Below are 16,495 nucleotides of genomic sequence, written 5' to 3' on the forward strand. Positions count from 1 at the left end.
CTCCGCCTTCTCTCCTCCCCACCACAGACTGATTGAGTCCAGCCTGGGAAGCATAGCCACCAAATTCAACTTCTTCATCCACAACCTCGCCCAGTTACGATTCTCTGGCCTTCCTGCCAACGACGAGCCCATCCTGTCCTTCTCGCCCAAGACGTACACCATGAAGCAGGACGGGCGCATCGTCCACGCCACCATCTTCTCCTTCCAGAAGAGATACAACCCGGACAAGCACTATGTGAGCCCCAAGCGACGCTGCTCCATGCCGTCTTTGCTCCGTGTCGTATGGTGACTGTTTTAAAGCCACTGTGTGTTTCCGTCCTATCTTGGCAGACCTATGTGGTGAGGATCATGAGGGAAGGCCAGAACGAGGCTCAGTTTGTCTTCCGCACGTTCGACGAGTTTCAGGAGCTCCACAACAAACTGACCATCGTGTTCCCGCTCTGGAAGCTGCCAGGGTAACATGTCACCTTCACTGGTCCCTTTGAGGCTCCACACGTTCATTCAGTTTAGTTTCTAGACAGAAAACTGGGATGTTGTGACTTTGTTTTAAGTCAGACAATCAATTGGATTAGATTATTAGTTCATATCAACCATCACACACTTCAAATAGACCAAAATCTTCATCTGAGTCCTTAAACGACATTTAACCAATGTTTCAATAGCTGCTATCCATAGTCCTGGCTCAACACTTTTTTTTTCTAAACTTTTCTAAACTCTTATAAGAATTTTGATTCATCGTTGACTTGATGAATTTCAATTAATGATGTTGGGAGTATCCAATAGTATCGGATCTTTTTTAACCCATACAAGGCTAGGTGAGTTCTGTTCAAAAAACTTTTAAGCTAGGCGCTACAAGGCAGAAAAGCAGCGAGAAAAGCACAAAGCTGCTCCCAAGAGCCACAAACAAACACTAAAAACGTTGTTGCTGTGCTTGATTGTAAAACAGCCAAATCTTCCATTTTAGGCTTAAATTTCATTCAAGGTGGCATTAAAAATGTCTTTAAAAGTCTTAAATTTTACTTGCTGAAACTTGTTTTGCTGTAACCCCTCAGTTGTATGTAACTCTATATTAGTGTATACCTTAAAGAGGCCTTCTTTCCGTTTATAAGATTATTAATTAAATCTAGCAGAATTAACCATCAGAATTTGATGATTTTTTTTTTTTTTATTTATTTCTGTAGTTTTCCAAACAAGATGGTTCTTGGTCGCACCCACATTAAGGAGGTGGCAGCCAAGAGGAAGCTGGAGCTCAACAGTTACGTCCACAACCTGATGAGGAGCTCCACAGAAGTGGCCCAGGTGCTGACATGCACAGCCTCACTTTCAGTCCCCCTCATTATCAAGATTTAAACTTTCTGAATGACCCATTTCGTTTTTTGTTCATATGTAGTGTGACCTGATCTACACTTTCTTCCATCCATTTGCTCGGGATGAGAAAACAGAGGGCTTAGACACCACACCCAATCCACCTGGTAAAACCCTGCCACACCTTCCTCACATGTCTGGAATTCCACAGACGTTTTCGCCCGGTTTCACTTTCCATACGACGTTTTGTTCTTCATCATTAGTCTGTCTATTTTGAAAATCAATAACCTTCCAAGCGTTTAGTTTAGTTTTTTGTTGTTGTTGTTTTTTGTTTTTCTTTCCTGCTGCATCTGGTGTGTGAAAATCCCAAAGTTGAGTTGTCTGTGTAACACCAGCAGTAATATTTCTGAGTTTGACGTGTGGTGTTTTACCGTCTCAGAGCCTCTGCTGAGTCCAACCACTGGTCGGGTGGAAGGAGAAGTGAAGCTTTCCATCTCGTACAGAAACAGCACTCTGTTCATCATGGTCATGCACATCCGAGACCTGGTAAATACAGACTTTGAAAAACATATGCTGAGAGCCCTTTTGTCCAGGTGTATATGTCTGTTTTTTTTTTGTTGTTGTTGTTTTTCTTATGTTGGTCATGGGTAAGTGTTTCAGGGGATGGGAAAGTTAACTTTTTTTTTTTTTTCCAGTACAATTATCACTTTATAGGTCTTAAATTTAATTCACAATGGATTTAAAATGGTCTTAAAAAGACTTAAATTTGAGTTTGTGCAATCTGCAGAAACCCTGCTAAAATCTCCCCACTAAGAAACATTTCTCAGTGTGACTGTATGTGAACATCTGACCTGAACTGTATTGTCCTCCCTACTTTTTGTAGGTTTCTGAAGACGGAACGGATCCAAACCCATATGTAAAAACCTACCTGCTTCCTGATCCTCACAAGACTTCAAAACGCAAGACGAAGATCTCCAGGAAAACCAGGAACCCCACCTTCAACGAGATGGTGAGGAAACACCGCAGTAGCTGCGTTTCCATTACAAATGTGCACAAAACTTTGTCAATATTCCAATAATGTCAAAAATAAATAAATAAACACAATATTGGAGTGTTTCCACTAAATAAGAAATCAAAATTAATCACGAATAAGCTCATTCAGGACAAAAATTGCAAAAAATTTCACATGCGATATATTCATAATTCAGGCATGGCTCTAGCGCTCATCTATCAACCATCGTTTGCGTCTTATTCAGGCGTTGGAGAGACAAGCCCCTTTATCTTCTAGTCAGCAATTTTACAGATTCACCACGTTGGAATTACAGACAGGTTTTTTATGAACAGTGAGAACTCTGCTTCTGCACGTTTTCTGGAAGAAAAAAAACAAAAAAACAATCATCCTCCAACTACTTCCCGTCGTCTTCTTTGGTGTTTTCACCAGTAGTAACATCCGGCTGTTAATCACGCAACTTGTGTGATGTGAAAAAAAAAAACTGTTTCCATTCTAGTTTAGTGAAATACGTTTACTTCAATATGGCTGGAAACCAACCAACTCATGCTCAACACAAAATCTTTTTAATCGAAAATCTTTTTTTTTTTTTTTAATTGCTGTGTTTTCATTAAGTTGATCTATTTTTCGTAATTTCAATTTGTGCAATCCTACGGTCAATGTAAACGCAGCTACTGACACTTTGAAGAGGCAGCACTCTGTAAAATCGACTTTTTTTCTTTTTTTCTTATTACCTTTACATCATGTTGTAATATTGTAGTCATCAGAAACCTACCTGGAGCGTCACATTGATGTCTTCATGCATGTCTGAGAAATCCTTTAATCTCCATAGCAACCATTCAGATGTGCAAAACGCCTAGGTGGGCCTAGCTCCGCCTTCGAGGACGAAGCTCCTCCTCTGACCTTTTGCATGGTCTCTGTTCTAACTTCTGCTCGTCTGTTCTCCCCAGCTGGTGTACAGCAGCTACAGCAAAGAAACCCTCAGCCTGCGGGAGTTGCAGCTGAGCGTGCTCAGCGCCGAGTCACTGCGCGAGAACTACTTCCTGGGCGGCATCACGCTCAGGCTCAAAGACTTTGACCTCAGCAAAGAGACGGTCAAGTGGTACAAACTAACCGCTGTTCCGTACTTCTGACCCCCGCACCCAGGCCGACTCTGACTCTGCCTCTTCGGACGACGACGGACTCATTCGGATCATATGGGAAAGGCTGCAGACGGAGATTTTACTTGAAGCCACTTCAGCTCCTTATGTCAAAAAAAAAAAAAAAAAAAAAAACCCCAGAACATCAGGAGATGGATTCATCTTTTTTTTTTGGTGCGAGATTATCAAATTTAAAATAAAGTTGGGAAAGAAACATTTTATAAGCTGGATCAAACTGAGGGTTTTGTAGTTCTTATGAGATTTAAACACCATTTTATGTGTCTGGGATTTCCTGCGCCAGCTGCGCAGCTCCACAGGTTGTTCCCATATGATATGAATGTGTCGTCTTTCCCCAAAGGGGCAACAGAAGTGAATAACTTACAAACGGGAGCCTCGTTTCTTTTTTTCTTTTTTTTTTGTTTTTTTGTTTTTTCACTCTTCTTACTGCCTGAGAAACTAATCAAGATTGTTTCATGTGACAAACAATCTTCTTATTTTGCCTTCTTTAAAAAAACAAAACAAAACTGTAACTAAGAGCTGTAATATTTTGTACATTTTCTTATTAGAGGACCAAAACGGCTTACTTTCAGAAGAGTATCTATATATGCTGATGTTTTTTAAGGGATTGAAAGGAGAGACGTTTCTACGTGTCATGGTTTATTTCCTATGTGAACACATAGAAAACAGTAGGACTGCCCATCAAACTGAATTAGATCAAATCCAAAGTCACTGTAGGATTTTTTTTCATTTCCCCCAAAATGTGCCAAAACTAACAAATCATCAAAAATAAACCACTTACCATAGGGACTGGAGAAGGGTGCCTTTGTTTTTAACTCATGATTTAGCCTTATTACTAAATATAATTTGCTAAATAATGTGGGATGTCCTTATGAGTAAAAAATGCATCCTGTAAAGCTGAAGTGGTCTGGTGGACGGTCAGAGCCATCAGGGTTGTTCTAGCAGTTTTTATTCTTTCCCACTAAATTCACACTTTGTTCCATGGTTTTTCTTCTTTCACACAGCACACCTTCACAGAGGTTCATGTATAAGCCTTGAGGCACATTAAATTTTTTTCAATAGTTATCACAAGAAAAAAAAAATTAGGAGCGGAGTCTATCCTGGAATCTGGAAGTGACCTGTTGAAAGCTCCGGCAGCTGAACCGCATCCTCTCCAAGTGCCTACAGAGGTCTAATAATCACACTGTGACCAGAGTAACCGGGCTGAAAAACTGCCCACAAAGTCCAGGAGAAGCAAGGTTTTGTTTTGTTTTATTGTTTTTTTTTCTTCTTCTTAAATGGGAAAATATTATAAATCCTGATCAAAAACTTGGATGTAAAACATCTTCACAAGGGAATATTATCCTGTACAAGCTCATAAACTATCCTCCTCTCTGTGTAACTATGAATCTAAAGTTGTGTTCATATTTAATAAAAACAAAAAGATAAAGATTATTTCTTTTCCTGCATTAGTTTTTACAGGATCTAATGTGAACTTCCTGGTTCTGCTCTTTTTAGTAAGAAATCAAGGAGAGTGTGTGTTAACATGGCCAGTTATTTATTTTTTAATTGGTGACCTCTAGCCTAAGCGGATCGGTGTGTACTGTAATCTCTTTCATAAAGCAAATTAAATGTTTTTCAACAAACGCGACGTCCTCCTTCCTGCCTGTCACGTTTTAACGTTGCAGTATAAATCGTGTTAGTTGTGCTTTTGTTTCCATTTTGATCAATGAACCTCTTTCTGAGGCCCATCCGTGCTGACGGACCAGGCGTCACAGAATCACCCAGGATACCTTTTTACATCCATAATTCTACTTCCTGGCTGATGTGTTGAGATGTTATTCAATATTTTTGCCATAATGTTCTCTCTTGGTGATTTCATACGTTTTGTAAAGTGCACCAATTCCTCCTGCAGCAGAATAATAGTACATGATGGTGCCACCCCTGTGTGTCAGATGGTTTCCCCTTTTTTCCCTCGAAATGCGACGATTATGACCAAACGTTTAAAGAGCCAGCACTATGTAAGATCTGCTTCTTTTTAGCTTTACATCTTGTTACAATATTGTAGTCATCAGAAACATAATGGAGTGTCACCTTGATGTTTTCATGCATATTTGAGAATCCTTTCATCTCCATGGCAACCATTCATCGGTGCAAAATGCCTGGGTAGACCTAGCTCCGCCTTCGAGGATGAAGCTCCTCCTCACAGCTAGTTTCCAAGCTTCTGCCTAACAAAGCAGTCCTCAACCTGTGATTCCCCCTCTCAGCTCCTTCAGACTAGCCAGCAGCAATTGGCAAACGTCTTGTGGAGGATCTGCTGAGCTCATTATAGGAGCTACTTATCAGTGAAATGCTGGTAAAAATGTTGTTAAAGGGTTAATAGTGGAGCCATACTGTGGTGACTTCCTGAAAAAGCAGATTTTAAAGGGACAAAGACCCAATTTCAAGGCATTAAATTAGGAAGTAAAATTTCTATTAAGTTATATTTTATGTTTCTAGCATTTTTATAACAGGCTAAAAATAATAAAGAACCAAGTAAAATTTCTAAATATAGATTTAATGTAGATATTAGCAGGGTTCTATTTATTTTTTATTTTTTTGATTGAATAAATGCATTGAATTTCCACAACAAGATGGGAAATAAATGTACCAGTAATATTTATTTAGATCTATTTCAGTTGATGGGATAGAAACTACATGGAAAAAATATCCCATAGAAGACAATATATCAACACTTGCAAAATGTTTTATTTTAAAACCTAAAAATAGAAATAAAATGGTTGCTCTCTAGAAATGTTTAATATAGCAAATATTTATCAAAAATTGTGGAAATATTGTCATATTTCAAAAATATATTGCAGCTTTAAAGTTTTATTTAGCCAGAATGAAGGCAAAAATGTGTCTTTGTATCATAAAAACTCATGATACAGACATAAAAGGAATGGTTTTAATAAATTGTTTAAATGTGTAGTCATCTTACTTTTACTAGAAGCCTTTTCAGAATACTGTAAAACACAAACATTTGTTCAGACACCTTTTTCTAAATATCTTGTAAAAAAAAAAAAAAAAGTTAATTTACATTTCTTTTTAACTGATCTATCTTTCAGCCACATTTTCAAATGATTCCACAGCTGGACTCCAAATAATTATGGATGCATTTCTGCGGTTATAAAGTGACGTGATAACATTTATTTAACGCTATGAATTAGTTAACATTCATATTTGTATCTGAGAAAATGACTAAAGCAATGGTTAAGCCGATTTTTAGTTTTCTTATTATTTGTAACTAGAGCGGATAAATTCTAATGGCCAGTTACATTTATTTGTCTAAAATTATTATTCAGATATTTATGTTGAATTTGGCAAGAATTTCGGAACAGTGATGAATAACACGCAGCTTTCTCCGGAACGGATCTGAATAAAGATGGAGAACTTACAGGACATTTCCATTAAAACGACACAACCGCTTTTAAACATAATTAGGTCGATGTTTTTAATGCTAATAATCAAAAAAGCAGAGCCACTTTTTATGAGAGCGCCTACAGGAAATCGTCTCACGTAACTACGCCACTTCCGACGCAGGCGCAAAATCGTTTCTTCTGTCGCGTGTGCGGCCTCTCTTCCTCTACCGCCATCATGGGTCGCATGCACGCTCCCGGGTGAGCTCTCTTTTTAACATTAAAAGTTAGTTTTAAACGGCGGCAGGTCGGGTTTTGTCTCACAACAACGTTGGTAAACATGTAAATGTCGACTGTGGTGTAAAAAAAATGTAACTTTACATTGTTGCAAAACGGAAAAAAGGAGCATAGACGGACCTTCAGATGCTTGTCTATTTCTAGCTAGCTTACATTAGCAGCTCGACACCGTTGCGGTTCAAAGAGGTGTTACTTTATGATAACATCTTCCAGATTATATATATTTTAAGCCCAAAAAATAATCGTCAAAGTCCAAGCACATTTAAGTTATATAAACCAAAGTTTCTGAATGCATGTATTAGTCTCGGTATGCATCGTTAGCAGATGTTTGAAGCTAGCATTAGCCGGCCTTTTCGCTTCCACGAGCTCAATAATAGCTTTTTACCGTGTTATTTTCCATATGTTAACTGTTGTACTGACTCCTTTAGTGTTTTCCCCAAACTGTTGATTAAATTATTTATTTTCCCGTTTTCAGAAAGGGCTTGTCCCAGTCAGCTCTGCCTTACAGGCGCAGTGTTCCCACTGTAAGTACGCCTTATATTTCTACTGGATCGGTCTTGATGGTCTGTTGTTCTGGTTAGTAACGCAGATGTTGTTTTCATAGTGGCTCAAGCTCACATCTGATGATGTGAAAGAGCAGATCTTCAAGCTGGCCAAAAAGGGTCTGACTCCCTCTCAGATTGGTAAGTTATACAATGTTAAAAGTGCTGAAACTGGTTAGATTCAGGAACTGGTGATTGTTTTAGAGAGCCTCGACATTCCAGTAATATTCCATATTATTTCTTTCTTTATTTCTTTTCTTCTTTTTTTTTGCTTGCAGACACTTAAGATTATTTTAAGATCTTGAATTATCTTACAGCATTTTAAAAGCCAAATGTTTGGGGTATTTTGTCTTAATTCTACATTGAAATCTGAAAAGCTAAGATCAAGAAAAAAATGTTTTAAAAGTTGCCATTGTTGTTGTCATTCATCGGCAATAAATCTAATACTTTTTCGAAATAAACCTTAAAGTTTAACCTGAGATTAAGAATATTTTCTCTTTGTTATGCAAACATTAAAAAAAACTCTTTGAAGTAATCGGTTTTGTTGGAATGAATGTTTTGAGCTAAAAATGGGGATTAAAAAAATAAGAAATTAAATTCTGTTTAACATTCCCTTTAATCATTTGTGAAGGAACAGTAATCACTTGTTGGATTAAACTCAAACCCAGCAATGAGGAAAGATAGAAGTAGCAATTTCATGACACTATACTCAATAACATATCTACTAGAGCTGCGTGAAATATCGCAAGATTCATATCATAAAGAACTGCTTAGAGGGAAATAATTGTTGGCTAATATAGTTATGAACTTGCATTCTAGATGCTGATGTAATATTTAGCCAGTTGGACAGTTTCACAGCAGCAGATGTTCACAGCATCTGCTGTGAGCATGCTTCCATGACTTTTAAATGCTAAAAAGTCATGGAAGCAAACAGGAGACAATAAAATGGGGATATATTGCAGCTGATGCTGACATTGAACGATGTGGCTGAGAAACGTTCTGCGATATTTCATATCAATCTATTGATAATTACTTATTAGTTTTTTGTTTTTTTCTTTGCTGTAAGTATCTGAAATACTGCCAAACTGGTTTAGTGACATTTCCTGTTTTATCCACAGTTTGTATTTAAATCCTGGTTTTTTGTTTTGAGTAGGAAGTGCAAGGTACTCGAGGCAGATTGTTGCTAGGTAACACCCACCTTGCTTAGCTGGCCATGAGAAGTTGAGCTGCCTGCACCTCCCAGAATGCTGTGCGCTTCTTGATCAGAGTTCAAATTATTGAATATTCTATGGGTGCTGTGGTGGCGCAGGGGCAGAGCACAATCCATGTATTGAGGCCTTAGTCCTCATGCCAGTGGTCGCAGGTTCGATTCCCGGCCTGGTGACATTTGCCACGTGTTCCCCCTCCATCATAACCCTCTTTCCTGTCAAACTGCTTTCAAATAAAGGCAACTAGAGCCAACAAAACCTTAAAAATATATACTATATATTGAATATTCTATCAGGTGTATTATCTGTTGATATTGATCATTTGTCTATTACAATATATATTATTGATTTATTGTCCAGCCCTGTGCCACCCCGTTACCGACTGCTGGACTTTAGGACACCTGGCAGTGAATTCAATAAAATGCCATACTTTGTTGTGTTCAAACATGGCTTAGTTACTATTGCTAACCTGGAGTTTTCATCTTTTTGTTTTTGTGTGTGTGCAGAGTAAAACTTAGGAATGGCTACCAGCATTTAGCCTTTAGCTGGGAGGGGAATAAAATTTAATCGCAATCCACAAAATAAAGATTTAGTTGATATGAATTTTCAGTTTACAATACAATTTTTCATTTTTTGCATTTAGGTCCTTGTAGAACCTGATTCTAACACTGAGAGAGCCAGTTAAAATCAATGTTCAGACTGTGATCCCGACAAAACTCGAGACACTGACCATCAGTCAATATATATAGTTAAATAATATCAAATAAATATCACATTTAGCACAGAAACATATTGACATGATTCAGTGCTCTGTTGAGACAGGTTAGAATTAAATTTCTGCTTCAAATCATTTAGCATCTGGTTTGACACCTGACAATTAAGTTGCTGTATAGAAATATTCAGAGTTCATGGTCTCTTATATTTGTATGAACAGGTTTCCGAAAAACTGTTAAATTGTAGCCGATTTCTTAGTATTTCATGATTTACCCTTTTCTGTCTCATCAAATTATTTAACTACAGAGAGAAACAAATGCTAGACAGACCAGCACAAAATGTTTGATGTGAAATGAATTCAAAGCTGAGTGTTACAAAACATTTGGCTTAATCTCTACAGATATTTTAAAAGTGCTACTTGCTCAGATATAAAGTTGTTAATGATCTAGAAATTCTATCACTCATTGTTTACATAACATCTCCTTCCTAAATAATGGCTTATGTTTTTTTTTTTTTGCCAAAAGATGACTGAGGCATAAAAAAATGACATTGGACAAAAAATGACTTTGGGCATAATTTCAGGAATGTGACTCCTGAAATTATGACTTCACTCAGTTTCCTTGTGTTTGAGTCTCTGGCTTTCCAGTCATTTTTGCTTTTCTTTTCCCTGCTCAGGTGTGATCCTGAGGGATTCCCACGGTGTTGCCCAGGTGCGTTTCGTCACCGGCAACAAGATCTTGAGGATCCTCAAGTCCAAGGGTCTGGCGCCTGACCTGCCTGAGGATCTGTACCACCTCATCAAGAAGGCTGTGGCGGTCAGGAAGCACTTGGAGAGAAACAGAAAGGTTCAAATTTTGGATATTAAACAATATTAAAGCTTGTTTTGTATTTTTTTTAAGCTTGGTGTTTTTCATTTTGAAGGTTTCTTCTATAATTCACATTCTTTTTGACGTTTGCAGGATAAGGATGCAAAGTTCCGCCTGATTCTCATTGAGAGCAGGATCCACAGGCTGGCCCGTTACTACAAGACCAAGAGAGTACTGGCCCCCAACTGGAAGTAGTATGTATTCCCTGTTTACTGAAACGTTCCTTATTCCTGCTGTAGTTGAAGAGTTGACTCTATATTATATTGAAGAGTTGACTCAAAGTAAATGGTAAAATTAACTTGAACATTTTAAGTCTCCCATCTGGTAAGAAAATTTGACAATTTTTTTATTTGTAGTGCATTAGATGCTTGGAGGTAATGCACAGTTCATTGTCCTGCTCTTCACTTGTTAAGAGTTGTGATATTTCTGTTGTGCTAGAAAAAGCTGGAGGTAAATTAGCAGAATGGCTACTTGGTGCCGTCTCTGCCAGTCCCCTTCACACATTTCAGTTCATGTTGGTGGTCTGTATAGCTGAGGTCTGCAGCCGGTGGTTCAAGCCAGCTTGCTTTTGTGTAATTTACCTGCACACCATTCTTTTTTGTTGTTAAATAGCTACCTATATCTTTTTTCTATAAATATTACATGGACTTGCTCTATAAATTACTTTTTTAAATCAAAGCTATAAAATAAGTTTTATTAAACAAAGAACACGTCAATGGCGTTCTTAGAACAGGCAATATCCTGTTTGCCAGACCAGCAGGATATTTGACACTGATAAAAAAGCGAGTTGTCCTGCAATATTAAAAAAAATTCCTATTGGAAACTTTTGCATTTGCTTACATTAATAAACATTAAAGTTAAATATTAAACTTTTTTAGATGCAAAATTGTACTACCTGATGCAACTGTGGTTTGAAATTTACAAAAATGTTATTTGAGGAAAACTGGTGTTTGAGGTACTGAACTTGAAGCCAAAGGCTTCTGTAGTTATTTAAAGGTTGCTCAGTCTTGACTTAAACTAATAAACAGGCATTACTGTTTTTTATAGACTTGTAGCACAATATGTCAATCATGTGTAATGTTTTATCTAACATTATCTTATGTATGGTAAGCTGTTAACATGTGAGTATAAGTTTTTAAGTGGTGCAAATCTTTAATTGTAATTTTTTTCTCTCTTTACAGTGAGTCCTCTACAGCTTCTGCTCTGGTGGCATAAACTCAATCCATTTTGAATAAATAAAACAATTTAAATTCATAAGTATGTGATTGTCTTTATTTATGTTGCTTAAATACCCTCTTAAGCCCACAAAACATATAAAGGTTCATTATTACTGTGTGGTTGCTCCTCTGTTTATAGCATTGTTGGCTCCAAGTCATGTTTTTTTGCGTTAGCTGAAATGAAACGGCTTCTACTGATGAGAATTTTGTTTTTGATTCATGTGAAATTCTTGCCTTTTCTTTACGTCATCTTGTTGTTAGCCTACATGAATATCAGGGGCTGCTAGGAGGACTTTCCTGGTTACCGTGGAAATTACGGGCACTTTCTATGCGTCATACGTGACTGTAAGCGCGAGCTGGATTCTGAGTGATTGACAGTTGGGCTGTCCAATCCACTGCCAGACGTGTCGACGTCACCGCGTGTATTTAAGGACTTCTGTTGCAACAACAAGACACTCACTCCTACTACAGCGTAGACACAATACTAGAGAAACATGGCGTACCTGTTGGAGCGTATTTGACGAAGGAGCGCAAAAATGGCAAAAACCAGCCAGAGAATGAAGCGACAACACTCGAGCGCATATCTGTCACCGACACATACGCGGAGTCTGTTGGTTTTGGACGAGGAATACCAGAATACGTGAGGATATTTTCAGTAACGGTGGCCGTAATCCGAGAAGAAAGAAGTGGGGAGAAAATGGCTCCTACAGTCGCGAGCGGCTCAGAGCGGACGGCCATGGAGAGGTTCGGCGGCGGAGGGATGGCGCTTCTTCCCTGGACAAAACAGATGCTCACCGTGCTGTGGGAACAGCTTCGGTTGCTGGTTCAGGTCATCTATTACACTTTTATTTCAGGTAAGAACAAGGCAAAGTGACGAGCACGTTTTCTTTCTTTTCTTCATTTGATACATTTTCTCAAATTTAGCGACAGGGAAATATTTTTTAATTTGATTAAACGGAAGGTTACGTTTTCTTTTGTCTGAATTGTGCAAGAAATATTCTTTCACGTTGTGTAAAGATTTTTTATTTCTTTGATACATTTTTCCCAAATTTAGCTAATTTAACGAGACATGAAAATGTTTTTGACATTCGAATTAATTTAAGATTACCTACTTTTTTTTCTTAATACTGAAAAATGTGCAACATATATTTAGCCTAGTGGTGTATGAGTTTGTATCATTTGGAGGAAGAAAGTAACTTTAAAACAGTTTAGGTTCATATTCAGGAAGGCACAATATAAAATCATTGCTTTTTTAGTGGCATGTAAGCTAAAGCTGGTCTGCAATTCGGCTCTTGATTCTTATTAACTAGTAGCCTTCTTTACTGAAAGTCAACATACCAGGAATCGGTAAAAAATAAAAATAAAATAAAAAATTAGTGTTGTATAATTTTCATAATGAAATTAGAATATAAGTAGATATAGAGAGCAATGTAATGAGTCATGATTGGAAATAGCTGTGATGTAAAAATTTAAAGTATTGCAAAGTGATGGGATTGACTTCCACATAACCATCATTTTAACTCCTGGATTTATTTAGATACTTATATTTTTCTGTTCTCCTCCAGTTTTCCAGATGTTCAGGTTTGAGGTCCACGTCAGAATCACAGACGAAACAGGCGAGCACATCCAGCACATGGGCACGGCCTCCAACACTCCCGAATCCTTCCTGTTCTCATCCTTGTTCGACGGCGAAAACGGCGTCATGGTCGGCGGTTCCAACCCCCTCTCCAACTTCTGCGCCGACGTCGGCGACCCGTTTGCCGGAAAGGCCACTGCCGAGGCCCTGCTCTCCAGCCTGCGTGCCGACGACCTGTGCTGTGGCCTGGTCGACGACTTTGTGTCCAGGACGGGCGGCGCTGACGACGGCCTCCTGCTCGGACACCAGTCCACCTGGAAAATGGGCTTCCCCGGCGACTGGAACATCTTCATGTCCAGTGACGGCTGTAGCTCCAGCGACGCCTGCCTCAGAAGCTGCGACAAAGCTTTCAAATCCAAAGAGAGAGCTTCCAAACAGGAGACGTCAGAGGAGGACAGAAGCTCTCAGTGGAGCAGCGAGGAAGAGCCCAACGTCGTGGAGTTCGAGAGCGAAGAGAGCAAGGAGCTTTGGGAGTCTCTGTCGAAATCCAGCGATCCGTACAATCCCTTCTTTTTCTCCGCCTGCATCTCGACCAACTCTGACATGGGGAGAAGTAAAACCGACGTCAAAACCTGCGGTGACGCAGACCTGAAGGCCAGCGAGGAGACGATGGGGGCGCCGCGGCTGAACGCGTGGGTGTGTCGCTCTGATAGCGAGAGCAGCTGGAGCAGCTGGGCCGACTCCGAGTGTTCCAGCCCCGACGTCGACAAGGAAGAAAGCAACAAGCTCTGGGAGTTCTTCAGCAGTCCAGAAGACCCGTACAACCCCTTATACTTCACTGCCAGCACAACCAGCAGCCCCTCTCTCAAAACCAAACCCCCCTCAACGTGTAAACAAGCCTCACTCCCCACACCTCCTCCCAAAACCAACGACGAGACGGAGAGGCAAAGCAGTCGTCCTCCATCAGAGGATGACGACAACGAAGAGCTGATCTGGGAATCTCTCGGCCAAAAGGACGACCCCTATCACCCGCTGAACTTCAAAGCTTGCCTCCAGAGCACCTCGCCGTCGCTCAAACCCATCGATCCAAATCCATCCGTAAAGACCAGGAAGCTGATAAAAGCATCCAAACCTGCTCTGCCGGACAGAAAGTTAAAGCAGCACCGCCATCAGGACAAAAGACTGGTGCCATGGAAGAGACCCGAGCCGACGTCTCGGTTACCTGCTGAGGGAAATACAGAAAAGAAGGCCGGCACCAGGCAAAAGAAGGTTCATAGACTTTATTATTTCAATTAAGATTTAAAAAAGATGGGGAACTCAGTGAGCTGAAGAGTAGAGTAGAAAGAAATGCCCTTTATGACCCCTTGAAGATTTTTACAATGTAACTCATATAACATATTATCATATCGAGTCTAAATTTAACTGGACAGAGGGAGTGTCTGCTCTTAGGGACTGAAAGGGAGAGATAAGAGTTATTTCCTGTTTCAGTGACACATGCTCAGCCGCTGTGGGTTCAGCTGAGCTGTTTGTTTTTGTCGATTAGCAACGCCTCTGGTCGTCATGACTAATCCTGGTCATGTGACTCCAGCGAGTCAGGAGAATTTGACTGCAGCGCTGGCTAGCTCAAGTTTCAGCAGTGTTGCAAAACCAGAATATGCAGAGCTAGTCAAAGTCAAAATACTAGGACAGTTTTCAGTTTGTAATATTTATATTTTGAGATATGACCCACTGGTTCTCTTTATTTCTTTCTAAGGACTATAGCATAATGAGAAGAAAAATGTGCTGCTTCTTTTTAAATTGGCTATTTTTCTTAACTAACCCATCAAGCGCCATTTAGAGTGATCGACACTAAATCAAAGGAAAATGGCCCCATCTTTAGATTAGTGCAACTTGAAAAAACTACATTTTTAATGAAGTTCTATAGCTAAAAGAAGTAAAAAAAAATTCTCCATTCTTTTTTGTTTCAGGTGCAATTTTCTCCCCTCGTCCAAGTCCACGTCATGCGGACCTGGCCCTTCGCCCGCCAGGCGTCCCGTAAAGGTCACTGGGAGGAACTGGCGAGAGACCGCGACCGCTTCCGGAGGCGGATCGCGGACACGGAGCAGGCCGTGGGCTACTGCCTCACCCAGCCTCACAGGGAGAAGATGCGGGCGTACCTGGACAGTGCCTTGAATCAGACGAAAGGGTCCTGAATATTTCATTTCTTTTGTGGATGAAAAATTAAATTGTGATTGGTTGCAATGCAACAGTGATTTTTTTGGTTGTTGTTATTTTTTTAGGCCAATTAGAAAATTTGATGTTAGGCCATTTTAAATGTTCGGTGTCAAGTTGAACAACTTTGTACCTCAAGAGGTTTTTTTATACATTGTGTAACTGTTGCACTGACTGACTCTTTCTCATGTTAACCTCAGCATTAATGTGTGGAATGTTGTTTTTTTGTATGCCTTATATACTGACCTAGTAATGTAACCAACTAATGCTCTGTGGGGCTTTTCGTCCTTTATTTTTTACCATTGGCTTGAAGAGTTTCTGCTTGTCTTTTCTATGTGTGCAGAAACCACAGCGGTGAATCTTGGGGTTTAAGTAGAGAGTGATGATGTCATCAGAAAGCAGAGCTTTGCGTTGCAAAGTGTTTTGAGAACAAATATATGTAAGCATGATGGAAACATCGACTTCTGGTGCAATTTGTGTTGTGCTGTTGATATATTTATGCTTTTGTCTTGTTTTTGTTTTTTTATGTGTATTTATACTTTGGGCGCTGCCTTTTAGCGTTGAGTGAAAAGGCAAGTTTTTGATGAGACTCGGAACACTTTGATCAATGTGAGCCACTCAGCTTCTCATGGTAACATCATGTAGTTTGTTGGTAGCAAATTGATTGTAGCTACATTGTTCAGTCAATAAAATTTGTCACAGTACGATTTACCTTGCGTTTTTTTTAATCATCCCGATTAAAAAGGTGGGCAAAGTCAGAAGGTGAACTATTAATGAAGTGTTTGTGTAAGGAGATCTAATGCAGAGGTTAAATTTTACAAAAAAGAAGTCGGGTTGGACTGGACTGCTGTGATTCACAAAATATGACTGAGTAAAATTTCCAGGGTGTTAACAGATCATTTGAAAAAAACAAAAACACATGTTTAACATGATGGAGCCTCATTTAAAAATGTAAATAGACAATCAAACCGTCCACTTCTAACGAAAGCCACAGTCACTCAAACACACAGATACTA

The 16,495-nt window shown here is 39.3% G+C and overlaps 3 protein-coding genes across 3 annotated transcripts in view; all 3 read left to right on the forward strand.

Annotated features, from left to right (window-relative positions):
• The window catches only part of pik3c2a (phosphatidylinositol-4-phosphate 3-kinase, catalytic subunit type 2 alpha), a 47,378-nt gene extending 42,827 nt beyond the window's left edge, over nucleotides 1-4,551 (forward strand). Inside the window, exons 27-33 of the mRNA XM_007578674.2 lie at nucleotides 28-235; nucleotides 331-455; nucleotides 1,182-1,299; nucleotides 1,391-1,472; nucleotides 1,745-1,851; nucleotides 2,189-2,314; nucleotides 3,265-4,551. Of these exons, the coding sequence (XP_007578736.1) occupies nucleotides 28-235; nucleotides 331-455; nucleotides 1,182-1,299; nucleotides 1,391-1,472; nucleotides 1,745-1,851; nucleotides 2,189-2,314; nucleotides 3,265-3,447 (949 nt within the window). The 3' untranslated portion in view covers nucleotides 3,448-4,551. The remainder of the gene's footprint in view (nucleotides 1-27; nucleotides 236-330; nucleotides 456-1,181; nucleotides 1,300-1,390; nucleotides 1,473-1,744; nucleotides 1,852-2,188; nucleotides 2,315-3,264) is intronic.
• A 2,475-nt stretch (nucleotides 4,552-7,026) lies between these two features.
• Nucleotides 7,027-11,729, forward strand: rps13 (ribosomal protein S13). The gene is made up of 6 exons (XM_007578675.2): nucleotides 7,027-7,109; nucleotides 7,621-7,669; nucleotides 7,750-7,828; nucleotides 10,285-10,454; nucleotides 10,569-10,669; nucleotides 11,657-11,729. Exons 1-6 carry the CDS (start codon nucleotides 7,087-7,089, stop codon nucleotides 11,688-11,690), a joined length of 456 nt encoding a protein of 151 aa, XP_007578737.1. The 5' UTR covers nucleotides 7,027-7,086; the 3' UTR covers nucleotides 11,691-11,729.
• Nucleotides 11,730-12,146: 417 nt separating this feature from the next.
• On the forward strand, nucleotides 12,147-16,186 carry LOC103156571 (protein phosphatase 1, regulatory subunit 15B-like). Its single transcript, XM_007578676.2, has 3 exons — nucleotides 12,147-12,546; nucleotides 13,258-14,537; nucleotides 15,236-16,186. The coding sequence occupies exons 1-3, from the start codon at nucleotides 12,390-12,392 to the stop codon at nucleotides 15,458-15,460; spliced, it is 1,662 nt and encodes a 553-aa protein (XP_007578738.1). The 5' UTR covers nucleotides 12,147-12,389; the 3' UTR covers nucleotides 15,461-16,186.
• Nucleotides 16,187-16,495: the final 309 nt, after the last annotated feature.

Source organism: Poecilia formosa, unplaced genomic scaffold (assembly GCF_000485575.1).
Source record: "Poecilia formosa unplaced genomic scaffold, Poecilia_formosa-5.1.2 Scaffold487, whole genome shotgun sequence".
Classification (NCBI taxonomy): Eukaryota; Metazoa; Chordata; class Actinopteri; order Cyprinodontiformes; family Poeciliidae; genus Poecilia; species Poecilia formosa.